Source organism: Astyanax mexicanus, chromosome 21, assembly GCF_023375975.1.
Source record: "Astyanax mexicanus isolate ESR-SI-001 chromosome 21, AstMex3_surface, whole genome shotgun sequence".
NCBI classification, from domain to species: domain Eukaryota; kingdom Metazoa; phylum Chordata; class Actinopteri; order Characiformes; family Acestrorhamphidae; genus Astyanax; species Astyanax mexicanus.
In genome coordinates, this window is record NC_064428.1 from 37868225 (window position 1) to 37884374 (window position 16150).

The 16150-nt window shown below is 37.7% G+C and overlaps 2 protein-coding genes across 3 annotated transcripts; both read left to right on the forward strand.

The window, feature by feature from the left end:
- LOC125785685 (pancreatic secretory granule membrane major glycoprotein GP2-like) lies at positions 1-4903 on the forward strand. Of its 2 annotated transcripts, none has more exons than XM_049469733.1 (2): positions 1-250; positions 4215-4903. In XM_049469733.1, the coding sequence occupies exons 1-2, from the start codon at positions 211-213 to the stop codon at positions 4601-4603; spliced, it is 429 nt and encodes a 142-aa protein (XP_049325690.1). In that variant the 5' UTR covers positions 1-210; the 3' UTR covers positions 4604-4903. The 2 variants fall into 2 exon arrangements, with proteins under 2 accessions (XP_049325690.1, XP_049325691.1); XM_049469734.1 differs by lacking the exon at positions 1-250 and adding an exon at positions 2466-2584.
- Positions 4904-5064: 161 nt separating this feature from the next.
- Positions 5065-12399, forward strand: LOC103029527 (adhesion G protein-coupled receptor E3-like). The gene is made up of 12 exons (XM_049469511.1): positions 5065-5121; positions 5233-5310; positions 5399-5585; positions 7007-7120; positions 7349-7533; positions 7675-7839; positions 8837-9043; positions 9172-9404; positions 9615-9681; positions 9769-9860; positions 10022-10184; positions 11606-12399. The coding sequence occupies exons 1-12, from the start codon at positions 5065-5067 to the stop codon at positions 11654-11656; spliced, it is 1599 nt and encodes a 532-aa protein (XP_049325468.1). The 3' UTR covers positions 11657-12399.
- Positions 12400-16150: the final 3751 nt, after the last annotated feature.

The following is a 16150-nucleotide window of genomic DNA, read 5'->3' on the forward strand; positions in this document are numbered from 1 at the left end:
GAGAGAGAGGAAGTGGTAGTAAGATCACTTTAGTGATTTAGACCAGGAAGTCTTAAGTCTCGTCATCATCAGGAAGTCGTTCTTAATAAAGCAGAAGAGGCACAGACGACTGGACGGTGTTAAATAGTGATATTTCTGTATTTTATTTCTATTTTAACTTATTTTAATATAAACTAGCACTACTGACGGAGGATCTTCACTGAGGTCAGAATGCTGTTCTTCATTGTGATTGGCTGGATTCTTCTCTCTGGTGAGTTCAGGCCTGAACAAACTCTGACCCTCAGAATGAAGCCTAGCAGTAAAAGAGACGTCTCTGTCTCAAAACAACGTAAAGATACGTATATTTCACCTCATAGTGGATCCTAATCTTCATTCTGTAGTTTTTGGTTAAATTTAACATTGTTTACCATGGTTTTATGACACTGTATGAAGCTGATCACATAGATTGAATTGAATTCCTCCACTTATAGACCCAAACCAATAAATAGTAGCACATTTTACAGGTTTTCAAGTGCTGATCATCAACAGAGTGGCTTCTGTTGATGATCAGCACTTCGTACAGGGTTATTATGCATTATTTGGCAACCCACTGCTGAGCAAATAATTCATAAAACCAACACTCCATTATTCTAACTCAGCTTGGAGGGTTAAGCTTCTAACCATCTAACTGTGCTGCTCTATTACAAAAACACAACTCCGGGATAGTATTTTTTGGTTAATTTTGTTAATTTTACTTTGCATATAAAAAGTATAAGCAGAAGTAGGACTAAAAAATTCATTTCCTGAAAAAAGCAAAATGGTTGCAAAGCTTGGGTGGTTTCCACATCCAGGCAGTGGAGGGGGTGGTTGCTAAGTTGTTGCTATTTGGTTTTCAGGAAGTACTGCAGGTTGTTGGACATTACTGTTGCATTGCTAGATGGTTGTTATAAGATGTCATTGTGGTTGCTGTGGTGCTGCTGTGTGTTTGCTCGCTGGAAACAAGGCAGTTGCTTAGTGGTTGCTATGGTGTTGTTATGTGGTTACTATGGAGTTGCTAATTGGCTCCAAGGCTATTGCAATGTGGTTGTTATGGGATCCCAAGTAGTTCCTGATTGAACGAGAGATTGATTGAGACATTGGAAGAGATTGAACGAGAGATTGAGACATTGAGAAAGAGATTAAGTGAATGTGAGATTTAATTAAAGAGAGATTGAATGAGAGAGAGATTGAGTGACTGAGTGAGACAGAGAGAGATAGAGACAGAGTGAGAGAGAGAGAAACAGAGAGAGAGAAACAAAGAAAGACAGAAAGAGAGAGAGAGAAAGAGAGAGAGAGAGAGACAGATGAGATAGATCGATACAGTGAGTGAGAGAGTGGGTGAGAGAGGGAGAGAGAGAGAGGTGTCTCGACAGTGTTAAATATAAGTTTCTACTCTATAAGTCTGTAATCTAGTTCTACATAACTGCTGTTCTCAGACCTGTATTAAGTACTAGAGGTCCAGACTTGAGTAAAAGTACAAATACTCTGTCAAAAAAGTGACTTGAGTAGAAGCTGAAGTGTTCTTTAAGCTTCATACTTAAGTAGAAGTACTTTTTGTATTGAAGTATTGCAAGTAGTTTATTTAAAAATGTTCTACTCAAGTACTGAAAGTAAAAGTACAAATATTGCAGTGTGCAGTTATTACAGAAAGAAGTCTGAATTAAAGTTTGAATATCATATTGTACATATTATTTCATATGTTTAGTCTAAAGGACACTAACAATCGACTGTAGCAACAGCACAAGTGCATTTACAGCTACAAGTCTTAAATTTAGCAAAATTTAGCAAAGATATGCAAAATAGAGGCTAAACAGTAAACTCAATTCAACATAAAAGGTCACTAGTTGGTCTTTCACTATTGTAAAATCAACAAAATCTGCCAAGAGATTAGAGCAGCTCCATCAAAAATTTTTTAGAATTTTCATCGTTTTAATGAGCATTGACTTAACTTTTTTTACCAAAAGAACTCTGGTTCCAGAAACTTGTTTTGTTGGTGAAAACGCAGCGAACAGTTCAAAATTTGGTTTGAGACCCACAATGGGGCCGATTCCACGTCTGTAGAAAAGCGCTAACATTTGCTACTGTTCTGTTGTGTTGCTAGATAGTTGTTATGGTACTCCGGTTGGTTGCTATGGTGTTGCTATGTGGTTGCTATGGTGTTGCTAGGTGGTTGGAAGGCAGCTGCAATGATAACCCAGGTGGTTGCTATAGTGCTGTTATAATAAAGCACTATAAAAAAGGTGAGAGATTGAATGAGAGATTGAGTGAGTGAGAGATTGAGTGAGAGATTAAATAAGAGAGACAGAGAAGGAGAGAGGGAGAGAGGGAGGGGTGGCAAGACTTCCTGGTCTAAACCACTAAAGTGATCTTAAGTCTCGTCATCATCAGGAAGTCGTTCTTAATAAAGCAGAAGAGGCACAGACGAATCGACGGAGTTAGATAGTGATATTTCTATAATTTAGTTCTATTTTAACTAATTTAAATATAAACTAGCACTACTGACGGAGGATCTTCACTGAGGTCAGAATGCTGTTCTTCATTGTGATTGGCTGGATTCTTCTCTCTGGTGAGTTCAGGCCTGAACAAACCCTGACCCTCAGAATGAAGCCTAGCAGTAAAAGAGTCCGTCTCTGTCTCAAAACCACGTAAAGATACGTATATTTCACCTCATAGCGGATCCTAATCTTCATTCTAGAGTTTTTGTATAAATTTAACATTTGTTTAATTGTTCAGCTTGGATGGTTAACCCTCTTACCAGTGTTTCAGCTTGAATGGTTTCCACTACTGTTGCTATTTGTTTTCCAGGAAGTACTGCAGGTTGTTGGGCATTGCTGTTTCTATGGTTGTTATGGTAACCTATGTGGTTGCTATGTTGCTGCTGTGTTTTCACTAGCTGGGTACAAGGCAGTTGCTTAGTGGTTGCTATGGAGTTACATTTTACAGGTTTTCAAGTGTTTCAGTTCTCAGTTCAGAAGCGTCAGCTTGAATGGTTTCCACTACTGTTGCTGTGTGTTTTCCAGGAAGTACTGCAGGTTGTTGGGCATTACTGTTGATATGGTTGTTATGGTAACCTATGTGGTTGCTATGTTGCTGCTGTGTTTTTGCTAGCTGGGTACAATGCAGTTGCTTAGTGGTTGCTATGGCGTTACATTTTACAGGTTTTCAAGTGTTTCGGTTCTCACAGAGTGGCTTCTGTAGATGATCAGGTTGATTAGGTGTCTTAGCTTAAGTGGTTCCCACTACTGTTGCTATTTGTTTTCCAGGAATTACTGCAGGTTGTTGGACAATACTGTTGCATTACTAGATGGTTGTTATGGTAACCTATGTTGTTGCTATGGTGTTGCTGTGTGTTTGCTAGGTGGGTACAAGGCAGTTGCTAAGTTCATCCATTCTTCATACAAAATATCCCAGATAAATTAATTGTTTTAAGGCCAACTGAATAATCAAGGATTTAAATTTATGCATCATGGTTTTGCATTGTGTTCAGAAAACATGTTATTTAGCGTAGAGTACAGGTTCTCACACATTGCAGAACTACAGGGTTTGGACAATGAAACTGAAACACCTGTCATCATTTTAATGTGGGATTTTAGGTTTTATGGCCAAATTGGAGCAGCCTGGTGTTCAATCTTCATTAATTGCACATTGAACCAGTAAAAGCAGAGTGTGAAGGTTCAATTAGCAGGGTAAGAGCACAGTTCTGCTCTAAATATTGCAATGCACATAACATTATGGGAGACATACCAGAGTCCAAAAGAGGACAAATTGTTGGTGCACGTCTTGCTGGAGCATCTGTGACCAAGACAGCAAGTCTTTGTGATGCATCAAGAGCCACGGTATCCAGGGTAATGTCAGCATACCACCAAGAAGCACCAACCACATCCAACAGGATTAACTGTGGACGCTGTAAAAGGAAGCTGTCTGAAAGGGATGTTCGGGTGATAACCCGGATTGTATCCAAAAAACATAAAACCACGGCTGATCAAATCACACAGAATTCAATGTGCACCTCAACTCTCCTGTTTCCACCAGAACTGTCCGTCACCACAATCAATTATTGTGCTCTAAAACCAGCTGTTTCAGTTTCATTCTGCAACCCTCAGTATGTGGGTTAAGTAGAAATTATTGGTATGGAAATATATTGATGAAAAAATGTCAAATTGTTTCACTTTTTTCTTTATTGTCTTCGAAAACAGTTACTGGTGATCCCTGCTACAACTACACCACTCTGAACCAGCCCTGGAGATCCATTACTGTAACTAGATTGGGGATCTGTGACAACGACTTCAGCTGGAACGGCTGGTACCGACTGCTGCATAATGGGATGACCATTCGGATGCCAGAGATCTGCGTAAATCCTTACAAGTGTGGAACTAATATCACCTTTTGGCTCAGTGGTCCTCACCCTGAGATATCAGACGGAATTATCACTCGTCAGGCGATATGGGGCTGCTGTGAATACTCTGTTTCAATTCATGTTAAAGCGTGTCCAGGAAATTACTACGTTTACGAGTTCATCAATCCAAACGCCTGCACTGCAGCTTATTGTTCAGGTACTCAGATTCACTCTAAAAGCCTTAAGTAGTGTTTTTAAATGAATATTAATGCTTAATTATTTTACATTAATTTTATTGTAAATGTCCTTTATTCAGATGTGAATTCAGATGTGCCTAAAAAGCAGTGGGAGTCCTTTAAAGTAGTACTAGTACTAGTACTGCTACTAATACTGCTACTCCTACTGCTGCTACCTGTGCCACATCATAATTACTATTACTACAACTATAGCTGTTACTAGAACTGCTATTCCAGCTAGAAAATGTGCAAACTAAATCATCTAAAATGATTATTAATATTTTTACCATGACATTTTTATAGAAAGCCAGCTAAGATTTTACACTTTCCATTACATTTACAGTGAAGAGTGAAAACAGTATTAGAATATATTGGTTTAAAACTGCATGATTAATGATAACTGTATCTTCTAATACTGTATTTACTTTAACTCCACCCTAATAGAGGGGTGCTGGGGTGACTTTGTTATTACTGATGTGTAATTCTCTTACAGAAGTGGCTCCGAATATCACAGTGTCTGCAGGTTGCAAGGTCTGGAACAGTTTCATTACATTTGATGTCTAATCTATCTGATCTCTGAGCTTTAACTAAGATCTAACTGATGTACTTATATAATAAAAACATACTGGATTCTTGTTTTAGGTCAATTTTACCTCACAGTGTGCAGAAGACCTGTTTGACCAGATTGAGGACATCAGCGCTCAGGTCCTCCCATTAGAGGTGAGTAATTAATCTAATTATACAATTATTACAATGTTATGTATGCCTCATTTTGAAATCTGATCTTTTCTCTCTGATTGTTTATCAGGTTGCAACAACATATATAGGCATGGTGCTGAACACCCAGGAGCAGCTTCTTAAACTTGAAGCAGCAAATCCAGAAAAACTCATGTTGTATGGAAACGCGGTGCTGAAAACAACTGAAAAACTGGTGTCTACACTGGTGACGCCAACTGAAACCAGCTACAATCTCAGCCTCTTTCTCAATGGCTTAGGTAAAATATGCACACATTTTAATGGGCGCTCGCACTGGCATTTCAACAAGCTTCTACCAGATTTTCTGCTGAGCATGCCCAGTAGCTTATATGATCTCCCCATTCACTCTCATTATGGCGTTTTGGAGCCAAAAGTTGCCCAAACCCCGCCCTCCCCCTCAATTACTCTTAGTGTTTTATCGTCATTTTCACCAAACAAGTTAATTAACTTAGGTAACTTGAGTTAGCTAACTAGTTAGCTAGCGTTAAGTAGCTAACACTAGATTAAAAACCTAACCTAGATACTAAAATTAGGGAGAAGAACAAAGTATGAATACTCATGAATTGATGGAGGGAAATTATCTACTTACTGAAAAAACTGCAGAGAACATTTACCTGAGGTTCTGTTACAACAGTTACCTACTGAACAAGCAACTGCTTTACTTCAGTCATTTTTAACAGTAAAATTCGAATATCAGGAAGATCTGACTGTGAGCTCCTTGACTGAGCCACAGCGGCGGTGCACGTTCACGTTCTCAGGCGACCTGTCAATCACTACATCACCACGCCCCTTTAAATATCACGGAATAACTCCTATAAAACGTATTAACTGTAATGAAAAACACTGGGGGCTATTTATTGACACAGGAGGGGGACTTGCAGAATGTACAAAACACAACTTTCAAATAAAAATCCTGGATGTGTAATTTTAGATGAAAGATTCCTCCATCTCTCATTCAGTTGAATGGAAATAGGCGGGGTTAAAAGCTGTATTGGAGCCACCAGAGGGCGTTAGAGACGTAGTGGATTCAATTTTCAACCCCTGTCATGCTGTCCATACTTATATACAGTCTATGGGTTAGACAGGGAGACAAGTGTTAGAAGGCATTTATCTCACCCATTGGCCTTTTCGAATACCTCATCATGCCATTCGGCTTTATGAATGCTCCGTCTGTTTTCCAAAGACTGAGTTGCTTAGCCTCTATTCCTTTGTTTATTTAGACAAAATAGAGCCTATCTAGTTTTGGGAAAAAAGTAAAGAAAATAGATCTAACTTCCTAATTTCTAAGGAAAATAAACAAAGTTGGTCTCCAGAAGATACTTGTTTCCCTTTTCCAATAGTATCTGTCTTTCTTCAGTTTCTTATTTGCCAAACCCCGTTAATAAACCCGTGTTTTCTAACCAGCGTTTGTCTCTTCTGGTCCTGGCCTACATTAAATCATTAGGGAATTAAAATAAATGTAGCAACAATCCAGAGACAATTCTCACCCTCTGTATGAATTGCTGCCCTGTTAAACAAAAATGTTTAATCGGATACATTATGAAATGAGTTTGCAATCAAATAAAAGTCTAAGTAAATATTAAAAAAACATTTTGTTGCTCTCCAAAACATTATAATTCAGTCTGTGACTTGTTTGGTTGTTCTGATTTAAATTTCTCAGATCTTCAAGTCTTTGCAGTTGGACCAAAAGCTTCAATGAAAGAAATTCCTCAACTCAGTCTGAACAGCACTCAGATGGAAATTGACCTCATCCAGATTTCAGAGAATAATAAAGGTATGTTCAATTCGTTTGATGCTTTGATTTTGCTATTTTAACTATATCAGAAAGTAAAGACATAGTTATTGTACATTCTAACACAAAGAGAACATATTTGGATAGTGGTTCTGAGATTTAAGATCGGTGGACTCTTGAGATTTACACAATCCTTTTTAGACTAACACTAATGGTCTTTATTAGATCATGTAGATGTATTGTGATGTAGATTTGGTTGCTGTGTTTTAGGATCTGCTGCTGTGGCCTTCATGAGCTTCGGTAACATGAACAACATGCTGAAGCCCAGTTTCTTCAACACAACTGATAACGACACAGTGAAAACCATGATGTCCACTGTGGTGTCGGCTACGCTGCCCAAAACCAGCGACACACGACTCACCAAACCAGTTAACTTCACCATGAAGCACATTAAAGTGAGTCCACTGATTATTACTGGTTATTAAACACATCATCTTTTACACATTTACTTACAGTGTAAAATTAAGACCAAACAAGTAGAAAGTAGAAAACTAAACCAGTGGTTATATTGCTTTCCTTTCTTCTATTTTCTGTAGGAAACTGACCCTCATGGTACTCTCTCCTGTGTGTACTGGAAGAACACTGAATGGGTTGTAGATGGTTGTTATCTTGTCCAGACCAACAGTACTCACACCGTGTGCTCCTGTGTTCACCTGTCTACCTTCGCTCTCATCATGCAGACCAAACCCTCAGCAGAAACAGTAAGAGCAGCCAAAACATTAAAAACACTGAATCAAAGATTCACAGATTAATCTGATTGAAAACACAATACATTCGACACAATACATTCAAAGTTAAACAATATGAACACCACCTTATGGAACCAGCTCCTCCTTTTGAAACTACAAGACTTAAAATTAGTGAGGCAAGGTTCCCTTTTACCAATCTTTACCAATAGAGCTTAGTGTGGAAGACTTCTGTACTCCAATAGCTATGCAACACAAACTTAAGGTACTTTGGGTAAGAGTACCAGCCAAATTACTCAAATAGCACTTTTCCACCAAGAGAACTCTGGTTCTTGAACCAGTTTTAGTGGAACCGTCAATACGTCACACCAGTAAATGTCCCGGTGGTACTATTGGCTGAGAGCAAGGGTTGCACTGGTCCTCTGCTGTGGCCGAATTCAGCGCTCCAGTCATCTGGTTAGCTGACCTACGCAACTCATAAAACGCCGGTACACCACTGCACGAGAGTTCTTTTTTGGCATCTCGGTTGTCTTTTTTAAAGCTTTTTCAGCTCATTTATCACTTGCTCGTTCATGCGAACATATCCTACCCCAGAATACATCCTCCTCTAGTTCACTGTAGAGTTTCTCCTTCCTAGTTTTCCCTTCAAGTTTATCCTGATACTCTGGAGAACACCAAATCCAGAGTAAATACTGTTTCCTCAGCATAACACTGTGCATTCTAGGGGATTGCCACAGACACGCCTACAGATGTCGTCATGGTTCGCGCTGAGGAACCTAGTATTCTTTGGTTTCCACTGCGAATGAATGTTTTTGGTTCTGGAGCCTACTATTGTTGGTGGAAACACGGCGAACTGGTTCAGAATTAGGTTCGTGAAACAGAACGGTGCTGGTTCCACGTCGGTGGAAAAGCACTAAAAATGAACAATTACTGTGGTTATTGCATTTATTTTATGTTCAGGATAAATCAGCGTTATAGGGTCATTGTCAGAATACTTTTGTCTTTTCTTCAGAATGACCCTCATCTGGATCTGCTCAACACTGTACTGGTATCAGTGGGGCTGGTGTTCCTCAGCTTGACTCTGTTGACCTTCGCTGTTTGTCGTCGACACCTGAGGATGAACAACACTCCCAGAATAAACCTGTGTATCAGTCTTCTGCTGGCTCACCTGATCTTCCTCCTCACTCAGAACTACATACACAACATCCAGCCTGATCAGGTGAGTTAACAGTTAAGTTACCTTACCTTACTTTACCTGTTACATCCTGATCTATTGAGATCTACAGGTCTGGATGAAAATCAGAATACTCAACAGCACTGTTTACATGTTTCTATCTCTCTTTCCAGATGCTCTGTGCAGTGTTAGCAGGAGTTCTGCACTTCTTCTTCCTCTCTGCTTTTGTGTGGATGTTGATTGAAGCCGTGCTGCTCTTCATCTCAGTGAAGAACCTCACCAAGATCAGATCCAAGCAGAAGGAGGTGCTCGGCTGGAAATGTTTGGTTATAATTGGATACGTTATTCCGCTGGTTGTGGTGGGCGTGTCTGTTGGGCTGTTTCCTGGTGGATATGGCAGTAAACAGTAAGTTCTGATTGCTGACCTGTTAAGCCTAGAGGCTGACAAACACATTTGTTTTTATTCTAATTGACCAGAAAATGTACTAATCTAACGTTAAGACCTTGGCCAGTTTGAGCTGGTCATTTTATTTTTTTTAGAAAGGTTTTTTTTAAATATTGTTTGATTTCAGAATTACAGTCAATTGGTTTTGAGTTCATTGTCTCCCCTGTATAGATGCTGGATTAAGATGGACAGAGATTTCATGTGGAGTTTTGTGGGCCCTGTGTGTGTAATTCTTATAGTAAGTTCTGATATAGTATTTTATTTGATTAGCTTCTATTAAATAAAACAATTTAAAAATATATAAAATCTTTCACCATATTTGCAGGTTAATGTGATCATCTTTGCCGTCATTATTTTCACTCTGAGACCAGTCCTGGCAAAACTGAACAATGATAATTTCCACATCAGACAAACCAAGTAAAACAATGGCACACACATGACTTCATGAATAATGAATTTCATTATTTTGCTATATAACACACCTAAAACATCCTTTACAGTCCTTTTACAATATTTCTAAAAAATCTAATTTTGTTTTCTTATACTAAAATTATGTTCCTCTTTATCTCTCTCTCTAGAAGTCTTGTCTTTAAACTCCTGATCCAGAGTGTCATCCTCGGCTGCCCCTGGATTCTGGGTTTTTTCACTGAGGGCAGTCGTGTATTAGAGATTGCCTTCCTCTTCCTCAACTCCCAGCAGGGCACCTTCATCTTCCTGGTCTACTGTGTCCTCAACCAAGAGGTCAGCCATACCACTGTATTAGTTTCATTTATATTGCCCAATATATAGTGTATACTGTTTCACTTACGCCGATTATTTTTCACCATGCATCTTTAATCCTTTACATCCTATAGCATCCTAAATCAGTCTATACTACATTATATTCCCCTATACTACCCCATAATACCAGTTCTCCCTATGGACTAGAGGAATGAACCAAGAATTTGGGCTGGGCATAACTAGGGTTGCCACCTTTTAGAAATGAAAATAAGGGACACCCACCAAATAAACAGATTTATGTGTATACACATGTATATTATATATATATGGACATTTAGGACAATAAAGAACAAATCGCTTCGCATATTGGTTCAATACGGGACGCAATATTTAATTGCCAAATAAGGACGTTCTTTATTTTACAGGACATGTGGCAAGCCTAGGCATTACCCTCCCAATTCAATAAGAAAACAAGAAAAATAAGTACAGATTTGTACTTAAAAGAGTATAAAGCTTGTCGCTGGGGCTGTACCTTATATAGAGGTACAAAAAAAATCTTTCAGTAAAAGTCCTTTTTTGTACCCTTGTTTTTTTTGCCAGTAAGGATTATAAAGATTATAAACATCATCATCAACTGAATATGTGTCAATAGTTTCTGGCTTTCAAATAAAAAAATGTGCAATTAAAATATATATTGTTTATCAGTACAGGGATAGAGAATATTGAATGTACATTTTGACTGGTTAAATGGTACAAATCTATACTTGCTGCTGTTAAGAATGACTTACTATACTAAAGAACATCTGACCCTGTAAAGATCAATATTATACCTTTAAGGGTTCAATTATGAAGAGTGTTCCTTTGAGTACAAAAAAGTACTCATATTGTACCTCTGTTTTTTTTTAGAATGCATTAATATGCATGCAGGGGAAAGAATGGGAGTGGATTGTGGTGAGGATGGTTATTTCTACTGCCTGGTGAAGGCATCAGACTTAATGTTGATAGAATCTGCATATAAGAAAACATTTTTATGTCAAAAAGACTGAAAAATAAGGCCAAATGGCCTTGCCTAAAATCCAGCTGTTTGGCTGCTTGGATGTAGGAGGGGTCTCAAACTTCTTTCCTCCTCTATTCTTTGATATTGGATAATAAAAACAGGCTATTTATGGATATAATAAATATGATTATGTCGTCCAGGTAAATTAACCGTAACAAACGTCAAATAGTTTTTAAAAGATAACCGGCGCATTAATAAGCCCAAAAGGCATTACGATATACTCATAATGACCAATTTGACCCCCAGTTGCACGCACTACAAATCTAGAAAGATGTAGATATTTACATATTGATGATCAATGGTAATAAGGTTTCTGGCAATGTTGGATATTTATAAGTGTTGTCCATCTTTTCTAAAACTATTGAATGTTTATATGAAATTTCAGGTCAGAGAGCAATACAGAAAGTGGACAAAGTCCTGTTGTGTTTCCAAGTGATGAGCGACAACAGGCAACCAGAAGATCCTGAAGAAACTCCACATTCAATTTAACTAAACTTAAGCAGGAAGATATTGCTGTACTGCTAAAAAAATACAATATAAATAGATAAAAAATAAGCTTATATTTTTGAAGTAACTAGTGCTCTCTACTATCCAACGAAGACTTTCTACTAGAAATTATAAAAAGCCTTTACTAAAGTCCAAAAAGTGAAGGCTGAATCACCATCCTTACATAACAGTTAAAACCAGGATTTGTATTGTTAGATAAGAATGTGCTACTAGAAAGAAGTACATAAAATCAGTACTAAATCAGTACTAGGGGTGACAGACTGCTATTTGTTTGATATTCTTTGATCTTTACCTTTTTGTATGCTTTATTTACTTTGTATTTTACAGATTGTAAAGTATGTTGTGACCTAACATTATCATGCATCTATTCCAATTATCACTAGTTATTCATGTTTCTTTTATGATTTATGTTTTTTGGGTTTTAAATATAAATACATTTCTGACATATTTATTCATTGACAAACCATAATATCATTTGACCCCAAGGTTAGGTAGGATAAGACAAAGTAACCTACTGTGCAATAGAAAAGTTCACTATGTAATGCATGGCCAATCTGTTTTACAATCCTGCTGACTACGCCAACTGCTTCACTTCACAGCCATCAGAATATATAATTTAGATGATAAAAGTCCAGTATTGATAGTTGCCAATATTTCTGAATGGTAGTATTAAATATATATATATATATATATATATATATATATATATATATATATATATATATATATACCATCACCGAAGAAATCAGTAGACTAAATACTGAAATCTCTAAAAGAAAATTGTCCATTTAAAACGCAATTCGAGTCAAGCCCTGCCCATGGAAATACTACATATACAGTAATGATTATGTAGCAACACTGCCAGATTTGTCAGTATAAAGCTTTTATTGTCCTAACTGGAAAAGAAACGTCTTAATTTAATCTTTGATTGGTTTTGTGAAGCTCAGAGACATTTGCTGGTATCCTGTTTCATTGTGGTGTTACAAAAGAAAAATGTGTTTTCTGATTCTGATTCATTGTCTCCTATTTAAATAAATGTTGCCCAATACCTAAACTGCTCTTTAGTTCCAGTGTGAAATCCTTTAACTGATTTTTCTCCACACAGCAGCCCAATGAAACACACTAAAGTAAAGCAGATGTTATTTTGGTTGAGCTTGATCTGTTGGAGCCCTCTGGTGGCAGGAAATCATTCACTCTTAAATGGGCAGCCGTTAGAGTACGTGTAAAAAAGGATAAACCCATATCAGTAACCTCAGTAACTCCATATCGAGCCTTAACCATGACCCCATACCATAACATAAACCCCCTAACCCTAAACCATAAATACACTAACCCCAAACCAGAACCATAAATACACTAACCCTAAACCAGAACCATAAACCCCTAACCCTAAACCATAACCATAAATACACTAACCTAAACCAGAACCATAAACCCCTAACCCTAAACCATAACCATAAACCCCTAACCCTAAACCATAACCATAAATACACTAACCCCAAACCAGAACCATAAACCCCTAACCCTAAACCATAACCATAAATACACTAACTCCAAACCAGAACCATAAATACACTAACCCCAAACCAGAACCATAAACCCCTAACCCTAAACCATAACCATAAATACACTAACCCCAAACCAGAACCATAAACCCCTAAACCATAATCATAAATACACTAACCCCAAACCAGAACCATAAACCCCTAACCCTAAATCATAACCATAAATACACTAACCTAAACCAGAACCAGAACCCTAAACCATAACCATAAATACACTAACCCCAAACCAGAACCATAAATACACTAACCCCAAACCAGAACCCTAAACCATAACCATAAATACACAAACCCCAAACCAGAAATATAAACCCATAACCCTAAAGCCAGGCCCATTAATCCACTAACCTTAAACCATAACCATAAATACACTAACCCCAAACCAGAACCATAAACCTCTAACCCTAAACCATAACCATAAATACACTAACCCCAAACCAGAACCATAAACCACTAACCCTAAACCATAACCATAAATACACTAACCCCAAACCATAACCATAAATACACTAACCCCAAACCAGAACCATAAACCCCTAAACCATAACCATAAATACACTAACCCCAAACCAGAACCATAAACCACTTACCTTAAACCATAACCATAAATACACTAACCCCAAACCAGAACCATAAACCACTAACCCTAAACCATAACCATAAATACACTAACCCCAAACCAGAACCATAAACCACTAACCCTAAACCATAACCATAAATACACTAACCCCAAACCATAACCATAAATACACTAACCCCAAACCATAACCATAAATACACTAACCCCAAACCAGAACCATAAACCACTAACCCTAAACCATAACCATAAATACACTAACCCCAAACCAGAACCATAAACCACTAACCCTAAACCATAACCCTAAATACACTAACCCCAAACCAGAACCATAAACCTCTAACCCTAAACCATAACCATAAATACACTAACCCCAAACCAGAACCATAAACCACTAACCTTTAACCATAATCATAAATACACTAACCCCAAACCAGAACCATAAACCACTAACCTTAAACCATAACCATAAATACACTAACCCCAAACCAGAACCATAAACCCCTTACCCTAAACCATAACCATAAATACACTAACCCCAAACCAGAACCATAAACCACTAACCCTAAACCATAACCATAAATACACTAACCCCAAACCATAACCATAAACCACTAACCCTAAACCAGAACCATAAACCCCTAAACCATAACCATAAATACACTAACCCCAAACCAGAACCATAAACCACTTACCTTAAACCATAACCATAAATACACTAACCCCAAACCAGAACCATAAACCAATAACCCTAAACCATAACCATAAATACACTAACCCCAAACCAGAACCATAAACCACTAACCCTAAACCATAACCATAAATACACTAACCCCAAACCATAACCATAAATACACTAACCCCAAACCATAACCATAAATACACTAACCCCAAACCAGAACCATAAACCACTAACCCTAAACCATAACCATAAATACACTAACCCCAAACCAGAACCATAAACCACTAACCCTAAACCATAACCATAAATACACTAACCCCAAACCATAACCATAAATACACTAACCCCAAACCATAACCATAAATACACTAACCCCAAACCAGAACCATAAACCACTAACCCTAAACCATAACCATAAATACACTAACCCCAAACCAGAACCATAAACCACTAACCCTAAACCATAACCCTAAATACACTAACCCCAAACCAGAACCATAAACCTCTAACCCTAAACCATAACCATAAATACACTAACCCCAAACCAGAACCATAAACCACTAACCTTTAACCATAATCATAAATACACTAACCCCAAACCAGAACCATAAACCACTAACCTTAAACCATAACCATAAATCCACTAACCCCAAACCAGAACCATAAACCCCTTACCCTAAACCATAACCATAAATACACTAACCCCAAACCAGAACCATAAACCACTAACCCTAAACCATAACCATAAATACACTAACCCCAAACCAGAACCATAAACCACTAACCCTAAACCATAACCATAAATACACTAACCCCAAACCAGAACCATAAACCTCTAACCCTAAACCATAACCATAAATACACTAACCCCAAACCAGAACCATAAACCACTAACCTTTAACCATAATCATAAATACACTAACCCCAAACCAGAACCATAAACCACTAACCCTAAACCATAACCATAAATCCACTAACCCCAAACCAGAACCATAAACCCCTTACCCTAAACCATAACCATAAATACACTAACCCCAAACCAGAACCATAAACCACTAACCCTAAACCATAACCATAAATACACTAACCCCAAACCATAACCATAAATACACTAACCCCAAACCAGAACCATAAACCCCTAAACCATAACCATAAATACACTAACCCCAAACCAGAACCATAAACCACTTACCTTAAACCATAACCATAAATACACTAACCCCAAACCAGAACCATAAACCACTAACCCTAAACCATAACCATAAATACACTAACCCCAAACCAGAACCATAAACCACTAACCCTAAACCATAACCATAAATACACTAACCCCAAACCATAACCATAAATACACTAACCCCAAACCATAACCATAAATACACTAACCCCAAACCAGAACCATAAACCACTAACCCTAAACCATAACCATAAATACACTAACCCCAAACCAGAACCATAAACCACTAACCCTAAACCATAACCCTAAATACACTAACCCCAAACCAGAACCATAAACCTCTAACCCTAAACCATAACCATAAATACACTAACCCCAAACCAGAACCATAAACCACTAACCTTTAACCATAATCATAAATACAC